This window comes from Octopus sinensis, linkage group LG9, assembly GCF_006345805.1.
Source record: "Octopus sinensis linkage group LG9, ASM634580v1, whole genome shotgun sequence".
Classification (NCBI taxonomy): Eukaryota; Metazoa; Mollusca; class Cephalopoda; order Octopoda; family Octopodidae; genus Octopus; species Octopus sinensis.
The window spans coordinates 39,358,001-39,372,685 of record NC_043005.1 but is presented as its reverse complement, the minus strand read 5'-3'; the positions used below and the strand labels follow the sequence as shown (position 1 = coordinate 39,372,685).

Below are 14,685 nucleotides of genomic sequence, written 5' to 3'. Positions count from 1 at the left end.
CATTCTCTCTCTCATATGCTGCTTCTGTCTGTGTGCTTGCACTCTTGCGCGAGATGTTGATCCGACAATCTGACGAACAATCAAGACAGAACGAAATACAGCGATATCATCATATGTCAAATATCACACATATGTTGAGTTCTATCAGACAAACAATTGTTAAATTAATCTAAAGATTTTCTAGTTACCCAATGAAATTAGCCAGTATTTTTTTTCCTACAATCCATTCTGTACTGAAGATAATCAAGGTGTGGCAAGTAATAAATTTACAAGAGAAGGAGCTCCTTATGGTACGCATTTCCTGTTAATTTGTTCAATGAAGTAGACATATATTTCCTCTATTTTCTTACACCAACACTTAAAATTTCCAAGTAGAATCTAAATGTATGGAAATAATAGAGGCATTTCTGTGTAGCGAGTAAGTATGGCGATATACTTTTGTCATTGAGGTGTCAAATATACGAGCTTTGATTAGCTTTTCTTCGGTCAATAACTGACGGCCAATAACTTCTGAATTTTGCTTTTGAAAATTGATATGTTAGTTGCGGCTTTAATTTGTGTGTTATATATTAAGTAAGACGTGTTAATTATCCCTAGAAATCAGTGATGTTGTTGGCTGTAGATGACTTCGTTTATTACATCTATACGTTGGTGTGAAAGTTATAATTACTCTGTAATAGGCCTGGAAATTTGCATGTTAGTTTTGCATTGTAGTATCTTATTTAGATTATGAATAATTCAGTTATGCCTAGAGATTGGTGACACTCTATGAAATATGTTCACAAGTTGATTAGTTGATATGGAGACAGTTAATATATTGCTCAACAATCGATAACTACGGGTTTCTAGTACCGTCAGTTGGTTGGTTATTTACGGTAGTCTCAAATTTCTGCTTATAACTATGTCTAATATTTATATTAGAATTATAGTTGCTTCAAATTAGTTCTTTCTACTCGTGGTTTGGTGTTTTGATTTCCGTTTTGTATTGGTTTACTAGATTCTTGATGTGCAATCATGTTTTGGAAGTTATATTGTATATGTTGAAGGTCATAATGAATATGCACTGGTTATGTTTCACTTCAGTTTCATTACTAATTTATCAATTGATTAATTAGTTGATCGACTGGTAATAAAATTGAAGTAAAACATAACCAGTGCATGTGCTTTTATTGGCAGTATGACCGTTCCAAAGTACAACAATGTTTTAGTTTTGTCTATAATACCAGGCCGTCGGTATACATATAAATATTGTGTTTCTAACGTTTCTAACTCGCATTTATAGTTTTAGTTTGGTATGTTAACTATCTCGATAACCTGGTGTAGTACTTCTCTTCATAGGCTTCAAGTAGATTCGTTTTAGATTTTAGTGAACACAATATACAAAACCTGTATTGTGTGAGGAAAGCCAACGTCAAATCGAAGCTTTTATCGATCAAATTAGTCTTAAGAAATGACATAGATAATATAAACTTGCATTCCTTTTATATGCAAAGTTTGCTCTAAAAGAAACTGTTATCTACAAGGTGCATACAATCTTTTCATCTCATCATTATAACCACATGTAGCAACGCAGTTTATTCTCTTCGTTGATATTGTAGACAACACAAATGAAGAAATAACCAGTCCAATTCAGCATAAACAAAAGAATATTTTTGCTGCATTATAAGGAATATAGTCGACGCGTTATGTTCCTTTAAGCAATTTATCGTCTTCTTCAGAGAAATAAAGTTTCAAGTTGGTTTTACTGCTTCAATAACGAAGGATATGAAAAGAAAATAATATACTGTGTTCGACATAGTTTGTTTAGCATTAGTTGTAGACGCTGGCTGCGGTGTATAGGAAGATATTATCTCGTTAATTGCACTTTACTGTTGTTTGGTCATAATAATATTTTCATTGTTTTCTAAAGTTTCGTTTAACTCGTACAAGATAGATTACGATGAATATTATTTCAAGCAAAAAGATATTAAGAAAGAAATATTTAGAAAAAGGAAAAGAAAAAAATGAATACTAATGCGAAAGGAAACCCTTAGAGTAATATAAATGAAGTTGGTCTCATTATGTATTAGTTTAGCAGACTATAATATGCAAGAGCGTATATATTCTATTACAAGCTTGGCTTCAGTTTATCTAAAGGGAATTAGTTCGAAAATCGACAGAAGACAAATCTCTACATTTGGCAACAGGATCAAGTGAAGACGTAGAAAATAAATAATGAGTTTTATAGCAAACTTGAAGAAATTTAACAGCGAAAATATGAGGACGAGAAGCGACAATTGAGAACATTGTAATAACAGTAGAGTGCACATTACTTTAATACAAAATGTATGCATGCAAGGAACAGCGATTGATGCAGGCTTATAGCGTTCGTCTCCGAATCTAGGAAATATAGTTCCGTTCTACTGAATTTTAATTTCGCAATAGATAAGTCAATGTTCTTACATAGGCGGAGGCTTGGCGTGTGTTCAAGAGATCGGCTTGCATACATTGACTTTCCAGTTCTGTCACACTGCGCGGCACATCATCTACTATACCTCGAGCCGGTCAATGCCTTGTGAGTGAATGAGTGAATTGGTTCGTAGAAGCTATGTAGAATCCCGTTATATATATATATATATATATATATATATATATAATATATATATATATATATATATATATATATATATACTCCCCCAGGACTTATTCTTTGTACCTAGTACTTATTCTATCGGTCTCTTTTGCCAACCGCTAAGTTACGGGGACGTAAACACACCACCACCGGCTGTCAATCGATGGTGGTAGGGACAAACACACACACACACACACACACTCACAACCATATATATATATATACATACACGAGGAGATGCTGAAAAGTTCCTGACTTTAAGGGTATCGCGAAAGTCTTGCTTGGAGGCCCAACCTTCTGTGTTCCTTTACAGATCTTAGAAAAAACAGAGGGACCGCTGCAATAAGTGTGTGAATCTCTGAGGGGAATATGTTGAATAAAATCATAACTAACTGATCCTCCCGTATCTTACTTTTACTCAAAGCCAGGAACATTTCAGCACCTCTTTGTGCGTGTACATACACACGCGTGTGTGTGTGTGCGCGCGTGTGTGTGTCCGTGTGTCCGTGTGTGTGTGTGTGTGTGTGTGTGTGTGGTGTGTGTGTGTGTGTGTGTGTGTGTGTCTGTGTTTCTCCCTTCTATCGTTTGACAACCGATGTTTGTTTAGATATACATATTAAATATTATAAGCGCCAATATGAAGCCGAAATGATATACCAAATATAATTATTTTATGTACTCGGTTGAGTACATTAGATTTTACGCTCTTCGCACTTCGTAAAACAACGTATTTGTTCATAAACTCTCCCTTCTCACATATATGCGTGTATGTGTGTGTGTGTGTGTGTGTGTGTATGTGTGTGGCTAAGTGTTGCGTTTTCTCCAGTAAACTTGCTTTAAAACCATTTGACATTTCGATCATACTACTGAAAATAATCATGCCTTCCTATCTACCTATCTGTTTTCGGTTCGCCTATTTGGCTATCCATCTATTTTTCTCGCTATCTCTCTATCTATTTAGTTACCTGCCCGTTTGTCCGTCCTCGCTCTCCTCTCTCTCTCTCTCTCTCTCTTTCTAAATCTCTCTCTTGCTATCTAGTATATGCCTGTCTGCCTGTCTGTCTGTCTGTCTGTCTGTCTGTCTGTCAGTAAGTCCCTTTTCCCTATCTATCTATCTGTCTGTCTGTTTGTCTGTCTGTCTGTCTGTTTGTCTCTTCGTCTGTCTGTCAGTCTGTCTATCTATCTATCTATCTATCTATCTATCTATCTATCTATCTATCTATCTATCTATCCATAGACCTATCTATCTATCTATCTATCTATCTATCTATCTATCTATCTATCTATCTCGTCCCGAACAGGCGGGTCGGGACTCCTCGTCGCGAACCTGGACGTCGACGAGGAGTACCTACCCGCCTGTTCGGGACGACTTTCGGGCCAGGGCCCATGGACAAACTTTCAGAGATCCCGTGCCTGGCAGTGCTACCGAGAAATCGCTACCCGTTTCGGGAAAGCTCTACAGACACGGCTCGAGAAACACGGGCCGACCTGCCGAGATGCGGTCAGAGCGACGAAACGTTCTGCACGCACTCGTTCAGTGTCCAACAATTTCCGACCTGTGGGCTTAATGTCGAACAACTGCTGTCACGTGTGGACGAGTGCGGTTTATCAGCTGAGCTATCGTCAATATTGTCACGCCTCCTTCCTTCAAACGGGAAGGAAGAGTATTTCATCATCCTTGTGCTATGGCGAAAGAATGTATCTGGTGGACGGCGTCTGAAAGGATTGGAGACAAACACTTTCCTCTCTGGTCAATCTCTCAGCAACTTCTTCAAGTACCACTTGAAAGGAAAGTGAGAGTAGAGAGGCAAGTTTTTGTCTAGCGAATGTTTTAAAAAGATGGGCGTGATGTAGCAAGAATGGTCACGTATGAATGACGAAGCCACCTTGAGCATAGTCCTATTGAAACCCATAGAAATCGAACAGAGAGTTGCTATTTGCAAAAAAAAAAAAAAAAAAAGAATATAAATGTGACTTCATTGACCGAGGTTACCGTGGTCTTTCCGCAGGCTTTTCTTTCCACGGTAACCCTCACCTGTCCTCCCCTTTACACTTCATATTGACCTTCTGTGATAACGATCCCTATTGATCATTTTTTTTTTTCCTCTCCCCCCCCTTTTTTTTTTTTTTTTTATTTAACCCTCCTTTTTTGTCCTCTTGTCTCTCCTTTTACGTCCCTTTTGATCGAACCTCCCCCTTCCTTTTTTTTTTTTTTTTAATACCTTCAAAGAAAAGCTCTACCTTGTAATTTGTTCTATCTGTGTGGCTAATAAAGAAACATATCTATCTATCTATCTATCTCTCTCTCTCTCTCTCTCTCTCTCTCCTCTCTCTCTATCTATCTATCTATCTATATATCCATCCATCTATCTATCTATCTGTCTATATCATATTTTTTTCAATTAATTTAGAGTGGATTTTGAGCCCAACAATGAAATAGGGAAAGAGGACCAAGTCGACAGTCCCTTTGTCTATTGTATCTGCAGCGCTCTCTTCTTGATGTTATGCATGCTGTTATATACTGGCTACGTTTTGCGTACTAAATCGGTAAGTTTATTGTTTTCTGTTCGGAAGATTACATTTCTATATTTACTCAGATTAATATTGTAGTCCAACAATATATATTTATCATTATCCATATCGATGTTAAATTTGTCTATCAATACCATCACACACAAAACATAAAAGGAATATTGCAAAGAAAATGGTCTGCATTTTGAAAATATGAGTAGTAAAGATCGACCAATTTATTGATCTAAACGGTCGTTGTTTGTTGTATTTTTTTAGCTTATTTTATGGTTTTTGTTATATTTTATGATGTTTTTAGCCGCCATAATGCCCTACCGTCTACATCTGATATAGATTTACATATAATTTTGATGGGTTACTGTAAAAAAGACAAATAAACAAATAAAAACAAAAGAATGGTTTTGTTTATAACCAGCGGAATCATCTCCTTTATGTGATTGGAAGTTAGCACTGAGTTTCCTAACCACTTTTGTTCCATTTACTCTCTGGGAACTTTTTGTATGGAAATTTATTCCCAACTCTTTTTGTTTACTGAGATTTAGTTGAAATTTTTGCCATAATAAAACGACCGACAGAGAAAAAATTTAAAATACCGTTTTGAACATTAGTATTTTAAGTTAAAAGAACATTATTGCTATTATCGTTGTTTCAAGGCGGCAAGCTGGCAAAATCTTTAGCACGCAGGACAAAATGCTTAGCGGCATTTCGTCCGTCGCTGCGTTCTGAGTTCAAATTCCACCGAGCTCGACTTTACCTTTCTTCTTTTCGGAATCGATAAATTAAGTACCAATCAAGTACTGGGGTCGATGTGATCGACAGTTTCCCTCCCCTATAGTAGAAAGGATTATTATTATTGGTTGAAGGCGGTGAGCTGGCAGAATTGTTACCACACTGGACAAAATGCTTAGCGGCATTTCGTCCGTCCTTACGTTTTGAGTTCAAATTCCGCCGAGCTCCACTTTGCCTTTCATCCTTTCGGAATCGATAAATTAAGCACCAGTGGAACAGTGGGGTCGATGAAATCGACTAGTTCCCTCCCCACAAAATTTCAGGCACTGTACCTTTAGGAGAAATGTTATTATTAAAGGCGGCAAGCTGGCTGACACGTTAGCACACCAGGCAAAAATGCATAGCGGTATTTAGTCCGGCTTTATGTTCTAAGTTCAAATTCCTCCGAGGTCGACTTTGCCTTTCATCCTTACGGGGGTCGATAAATTAAGTACCAGTAATTGACTAGTCCTGTACCCCAAAACTTCAGGCCATATGCCTATAGTAGAAAGGATTATTATATTAATAATTCGTTCAAATATAGGCATATGGCCTGAAGTTTTTGGGGAAAGGACTAGTGAAGCCTGAAGTTTTTGAGGTATACATTACAGACCGTTAAATCCAAAACAGTACGATGAAAAATGTGCCACAAATTATGCGTACTTCAAATTCCGTTTTCGAATTTACACTTTTATTAATGATAATAGAACAATAAAATCACCACAGCATGGCTGCAGTCGAAATAAAGAAGAACAAAGAAAGAAATCCATGAGCAGAAAATTTTCTTCCTGATTAGGCGATATTTACCTCTGCAGTCAAATTTTTCGAATTTGTGAACTATTTAAAGAACCATGTATTTTCAGCAGCAAAAAACTATCTAAATCCCGAGACACATAACTTACCATTATTAATTATAGAAGTTTATCCAGAATATTTTACGTAAAACATTGTTGTGAAAGCTTGGTCAGACCTCACTTTCCCACGGTAGCTCTACGATAACACGCTACAGTATGTAATTATTTATCTCATTTAATAAAGGCATTTCATTTTTATGCAGAAATAAGACTTCGGTAATCATTTAATTCTCGAGCTCCGTGGGCAGATAGCACAATAAGATGAACATAATTATAGCTTGTGAACTGTATAAAAAGATAGACTGATATAAAGAAAAAAAGAATATTCAGCTCAGTATAATTACAATGATTTTAAATACCATTGCCGACCAATTTTTTCGTAAATTGTCTCATATAATCTGTGGCAATATTGATTTCAAATTTTAGCACAATGCCAGTAATTTTGGAGAATAGATAAATCGATTAGAGCGGACACACTATACGACTAGTGCTTGTTTTATCCACCTCGAATGGATGGATACGTAAAAACGGACGAAATGCCGCTCAACATTTTGCCCGGAGTTCTAACGATTCTGCCAGCTCGCCACCTCATTTTGTGGTAATATTAATTTAGAACTAAGTACTAAGGTGGTGAGCTGGCAGAAGCGTCAGTATGCCGGACAAAATGCTAAGCATAATTTCGTCCGTCATTACGTACGCATGCATACATATGAGAACGTAAACATTTATAACTACATTTGCTTATGCATTCTGGAAGCCTGTAACCAAAAGATCAAGGGAATATTCAGCAGCAGTTGTCGTATTGTATATTCAATTACGTAGGTGTAGGAGTGGCTGTGTGGTAAGTAGCTTGCTAACCAACCACATGGTCCGGGTTCAGTCCCACTGCGTGGCACCTTGGGCATGTGTCTTCTACTTTAGAACTAAGTATAAGGGGTGAGCTGGCAGAAGCGTCAGTATGCCGGGCAAAATGCTAAGCATAATTTCGTCCGTCATTACCGTTACGCTATGCAGACATATGAGAACGTAAACATTTATACTTACATTTGCCTTATGCATTCTGGAAGCCTGTTGTAACCAAAAAGATCAGGGAATATTCAGCAGCAGTTGTTAGTATTGTAATTCAATTACGTAGGTGTAGTAGTGGCTGTGTGGTAAGTAGCTTGCTAACCAAACCACATGGTTCCGGGTTCGTCCACTGCGTGACCTGGGATGGTCTTCTCTATAGCATCGGGCGACCAAAGCACTTCTAATGGATTTGGTGGTAGACGGAAACTGAAAGAAGCGAGGTCGTAATGTGTATATATTTATATAATATATACATACATACATCTCTCTCTTCTCTCTCTCTCTCTCTCTCTCTCTATATATATATAATATATATATATATATATCTATATATGTGGGTGTGTATGTATATATGTGTTGTATGCAATATATATTATATATATATATATATATATATATATGCATGCGTATGTATATGTTTGTGTGTCTGTGTTTGTTCCCCAAACATTGGTTGACAACCGATGCTGGTGTGCTTACGTCCCCGTAACTAAGCGGTTTAGCAAAAGAGACCGATAGAATAAGTACTAGGCTTACAAACAATAAGTCTCGGGGTCGATTTGGTCGACTAAAGGTGGTGCTCCAGCATGGCCAAAGTCAAATAACTGAAACAAGTAAAAGAGTATAAGATAATACTGAAAAAAGTTTCTACGGATGGACACACACACACACGCACACTAAGGGAGGCACACACACACACTAAGGGAGGCACACACACATAAATATATATATGTAAACTTAGATAAACTTAGATATGTTTCGACTAAAGATTGGTCCAGGCCATGTCTAACTTAATAGCACCACCTGATAGGATTATTCGAATCCTGTTTAAGTCAAGTTTTGTTCAAGTAGTGAGTTCTTGTTGGGTGAGTTGTATCCAATTATGGGTGGCTTATCTGGTATTCTTTGAAGGAATCTATCCAGACTCCGTTTAAAGTTGATGTGAAAGCCAGTTGGTGAATACGTTATATGTATGTGATTATGTTTTAATAATGTTGGATTAATGTATTAAATTACATTTGAAATGCTGATACCTAGATGCCAGAACTATATGTTTATTGGTACATTTTCGATGCTAATTAACAGAACATAAATGGCGACATTTCACATTCAACTATACACTTGCCTGTCGATAATTCTATGTTCGACTATTCCACATCTCTCGTCTCCCACACCCATTTTACACTTTTGCTGTACTTAACTCTATCTCCGTTGCTCTCTTCCTCTTCCTTTCTTTCGTACTATCCCTTTCTTTTTCAATCCTTTTCTTCTCCCCGCCTCTCTCTCTCTCTCTGTTTTCTCTCAATATCTCCTAGATTTTCTCCACTCCCATTCTTACTCCCGGACTATTTAATCTTATTTTGTTTTAAACATAATCATGGATCGTCAGACAGAAGACAATAGGGAAAAAGCAGATGCCCACGCACAATGTGTCGTCGATTCACCTGCTAGAAATATCAATTCAATCTCTCTCAAATCAAACCATAACATTTTAAAAATAGAGCGACTCGTTGCATGACCTTGTGCTGAAACACTGTACCACGCACGTACGCACACACACACACACACACACAACTCGATAATATATATATGTATTATTTAGTCTGTTAAAAGATAGCTCCTGGTGTCCTGTTCAGAATGCATTGTCATGCTTGTGATACGCTACGAAGTTATGCCTTTTCACTTAACTTTCTTTATATAGTGATTTTTATAGTTGAAAAGACATCCAGAGAAAAGCCATATCCTGATAGCTAATTGATGCCTATATGTAAAAGTAAACAGATAATTTACATTACTAAACAGAGTGGGATTGTAACTAAATGATACATTTCAAAACCAGCCAATATGGCGGATAATTGATGAGAAAACAAGCGTTTCTATCACAAATAGCTGTTAATTGGCATGAACATTGCTTCTACCTTTAAAAGTCTAGGCTCTTTTCTTAAGATTCCAATTTTAGGAGAAATGTAAAATTGTGACTCCACGCCTTTAGTGGAACATATGTTTATGTCAAATGAAATGTTATAGGCACCATGGATCTTCTACCGCTGGCAGATCAGTAGACGACACAAATGTTCAGCTGTGGTCTTGTTATTGCCTTGTTTTGTGGTAGTCATGCCGATGTTGTAGTTGAAGTTATTGCCGCTGCTACTGGTGTTGGTGTTGCTCTTGTTGTCGCCGTTATTGTTGTTAAAGTAGTTGCTGTTATTGTAGCTTTTACTGTTTTTGTAGCTATTGTTGTTCTTGTTTGGTGTTATCATTAGCGGGTTGAGATGTGGTCTAATTCATTCAGTAAATTAATTTAACTTGGTTATTGATGGTTTAATAAAAATGAACTGAAGAAAATGTGGCATGTATATGAACAACATCTAAATGCCAAATACCATACAATATGAATTCTTGATTTATTAAAACTACCTCCACATCTAGAGAAATTGTCATAATTACCAAATGACGGATAAGACAGACTTCACTTGACAAGGAGAGGTAATCTAAAAAATCAAGAATTTCTCCAAAGCTGACATGCAGTCAAGGGAAACGACAGGCTCATTCTCTGGAGATAAGAGGACAGACGTGGAGGTGTTTCAATTTTTAAAAAATTCTTGATTCTCAACATTATTTCCTCTTCTCAAATTGAGCTGGTCTAACTCACAATTTGCAATTATGATACATCCTCTAGAGGTGGAGATAATTTTAATAAATGAAGAATTAATACTGTATTGTATTTGATATACCTATATTTATCAATGTTATTCAAATGCATACCACTGGCCACTCAGTTATTTCTCTTAGCTCATTTTGTTCAAATTATGCAAATTACCGAGGTCATAAATAATTTGGTAATTATGACATATTCTCTAATCTTTTTGTATCTGTCCCAATCCTTTGGCCCTTATGAAGATAAAGTCGAACAATTGTCGTGCTAATGACTGGTATTGGTCCAGGAACGTGTCCATGACAGTTCACATATCTCTAGTCAAGAAACCTGTCATTCTCCTTAATCTTGCGATTATTTCCCCTTTTAAAGTGGAGCTGTTCTTAACAACCACTTGGTTATTAATGATAAACCCTCTAATAAATCAATATTCTATGTTGTATGGTGTATAATATGTCTGTATTTGTTTATACTAGACATTGAAACTTTGTATGAAAGAACTATAAAATGAAATTAGAGAGGTGAGATCATGAACAATATATCGTAAACACGTCTGACAGAGGGTGATACTAATCTTGTGACTATCTATTCCTGTGCCATCGGTAAAGACTGGGAAAACAGAACACATGACCACACACGTCCAAACTCAAATGCTTATTTTCCTTGACCCGGCAGTGATCAGTCAGGATTTTACGATCGGAATGTATGCTAGAGGTCAGTAACCTTTTGGGAAATATCAAAACACACGCACACAAATATATACACGCACAACGCACACGCACTCACATGCAAACACACACATGTACGCACAGACACAGACACAGACACACGTATATACAGATACCTAGACAAAAACACACGCGCTCATACACACACTCACACACACACACACACACACACACACACACAATACACTTACACAAACATGCAGACCCACATACACAAACACTCACAAAAAGATACAGATACACATGTAAAATAAATAGCAAGCCAATTGTGACATTTATATTATTCTCTTCTAAATGTTAAATGCGTGTGTGTGTGCATGTGTGTGTGCGTGTGCGTGTGTGTGTGTGTGTGCGTGTGCGTGTGTGTATGTGCGTGTCCATGTGTGTGTGTGTGCGTGTCTTGTGTGTTTGATCAAGACATTTTGTCGAGCGAATTCCGTTATATTCTGGTGTAATTCACACGTCAGGACTCCTCAGCCTGCAGCTGCTGTTGCTTCAACAACAACAACAACAACTACTACTACTACTACTACTACTACTACTACTGCTGCTGCTGCTGCTGCTATTACTGTTACTCCCACCTCCACCATCAACACCAACAGCATATTTCTACGTATTAAAAAAAGTTAAATGGCGATATCGAAACTTTCTATATTAAAACTTAGGACGAATCACTTAAAATGAAAAGTTTCCACTCAGTCACTGGTTCAATTGTTAGTAACTGTGATAGGCACAACAAAAATACAATGTTAATAATGGGTTTTGGAAATGGAAACCCCAACTTGGACAAAATTCTTATCAGCATTTCTTCTGGCTCCTTTCGTTCTGAATCCAAAATTCTACCTGGGTAAATTGCGCCTTCCATCCTTTCGGGTTCGATAAAAGAAGTACCAGTTAATCCCTGAAAAGAATGTAATCAGCTTTGCTTTTCCCATCAAAATTGCTGGCCTTGGTGAGAATTAACGAGATTAGTAGTGAAACAGTGATTGTGAGGGCAGTGCTTTTGTAATAATAGTTAGTTGTGATGGCAGAGATTGTAATGAAGTTGTACTATAGGTACTGGTAATTCACAACACTAGGGTCCGTCAGATTTAATTTTTGTTGAGATATAATTTCACACATGTCCTCACCGAACTGATTCAAAAGCAACATGTTTGGCACGTGACATTGCTAATTTATTTTCAGTTATATTTAGGATTACATTACCAATTTTATTCCTCCTTGTTTCAGACACTGTGGATTCGACTGGGGGGGGGGAAATTTGGCTGCTATTTCTAGTTAGGCTAAGTCAGTAGAGAAATACCGTATAGGAATTTCTCTTCGATTGATCATCAGTAGAAGTGTTAGCTATTATAGAAGCAATGATATAAATGAGTACATCATCCACCAACACCAGTGTCAGGAACGGTAACATATCAGCCAAAAGTTCTTTACTGATGTAACCAAAATTCCGTAACAGGAATAAAGTTGGTTACTGGAATTTATTTGCTGTGTTTGGAGAAACGGTGGTGCACGATCCTGAATTTCTTACAACAGAATTGGGAAAAAATTTAAGACATCACCTATCCTTCTGGAGAAAATGACATACAAATCTCCATTATATTTCAATCTATCGTTTTAGATAAAAAAAAGAAGTTCACTTTGACTGATAGAGATTTAGACACACCATGACTTATAAACAAAATAATGAAAGGCGAAAGTTGAATCACTTTTGATCATATATTTCGACCAACGCTATCCTCATCCGTCCTAGGCTGGTTCTTCCTCTTATCGACATCGGAAGGATGAATAGTGAAAATGAGCTCGGCAAGATATGAACTCAGAACGTAAAGAACCGGAACAAATATTACACGGCTTTTTGTTTGCTTCTCTGACATGCTACAGCTCGAATGATCAAATCTATTCGATCAGGTTTAATTTTGGTATAAGTAAAATCATAAACAGCAACAATTACACCAAGAAAATAGCAACAACAATCTGAACAAAAGCAACAGACTTTTAATTTGGACTCTGTGTTCTAGGGTCAAATCCCAGTGGAATTGACTTTGATTGTCTTTTTATCCGACTAGGAGTCGATATATATTTCCCAGACATGTTCTATAGTTCTCTCTTACAGATATATGGCATTAGGCCAATATAAGTATTCAATATTGCTATAAGGAATTGAAACAAAAGCAATTGTAAAAGCGATTGCATTTGTGGAAGCAATAACACTAACCGACAACAAAATAATATTAGCAGTAGCAGTAACACGAATCCTGATGACTCAATCAATAGGGTTCTACACAACCAGTTGAGCGATTAATGGTTTGTAGTATCATGTCACCAGCGTTTTGTTGTATTTGTGGACAACATACTTCACTCTCAATGACCACAACTGATGTAAATTAAGTAACCACTACAGGAAGTGATTGTTTACTACTGAACGAAACAACAAATCTCTAATATTATGAAGTCACTTGTGTGATTTTAGTAGATCTGGGGATGGTGAAGTGGTAGAAAAGCGGGACAAAATGATTTGTAATATATGTCACCTATCTTTGCGTTCTGAGTTCAAATCTTGCAGAGGTCACCTTTGCTTTTTATTCTTCTAAGGTCGATAAAATAAAGTCGCCACTCACCATGGTAAATTGGCGGAATTAGGAGCGTTCGACAAACTCTTTTGCTGTATAAATTTCTTGTCCTCTGTGTTCTGCGCGACCAGACTGATGGTGTGAAAACATTCCGAAAACAACGGAAAACCACGAAGTACCTATTAAAGTACACGGTGTTTCTGAAGTTAGTCACCAAGGGGAACTAATAGACCTTGTAGAGAAAGGATAGAAGCAAGCAATGAGAAATGACCCGTGTTTTTGCTCTTTAACTCACTAACTAAACGCAAATTACTTAGTGATGCCTTAGGACAGAGTAGGTTCACGGAAGTCTCTCTACACTTGCATAGTACCTCCCAAAACGGTGAGTTTGATGAGGCTGATCATCAACCTGAATATCTGAAGGTTACTGTTATCAGAAAAAAAGTGTTGATTTCCTGTAATTCGATGATTCTACAACAGTATAGTTTTCGCTTTGCAAACAAACTCTACATCAGTGTAGAGTATGAAAATATTCACTTCACCTAGGCTCATGGAAAAAGGCGTTAAGACTAGGCAAGGAGAGTACACGAGAACTGCTGAAGTCATTCGAATAACCGTTCGCACAGTTTTTATATTTTAATGGCGAACACAAATTTATCTCTGGACATTCTAAACTTCCGATCTCTCATAGAAAACTCCATTTCCCGTTGAATTACCGAAGTTAAGCAGCATGAAACCAATTTGATACTTAGAGGAATAACTGCTTGGGAAACTTAGATGCTGTACGTACCCCTTTAGTGTGCAGTGTGTGACCTAGTGGTTGAAGTGTGGGGATCACGATTGTAAAGTCGTGGGTTCGATTCTTGAAGCGAGCAGGGCTTTGTGTCCTTCAGCAAAGTAT

The 14,685-nt window shown here is 37.2% G+C and overlaps 1 protein-coding gene across 2 annotated transcripts in view; it reads left to right on the top strand.

Annotated features, from left to right (window-relative positions):
* Nucleotides 1-14,685, top strand: part of LOC118764827 — a 1,200,000-nt gene that overhangs the window by 278,724 nt on the left and 906,591 nt on the right. Inside the window, exon 2 of one of the 2 annotated variants that reach the window (XM_036505913.1) lies at nt 5,023-5,158. The exons of the other annotated variant lie outside the window; for it this stretch is intronic. Coding sequence (XP_036361806.1) covers nt 5,023-5,158 — 136 coding nt within the window. The remainder of the gene's footprint in view (nt 1-5,022; nt 5,159-14,685) is intronic. 2 annotated transcript variants of the gene reach the window in all.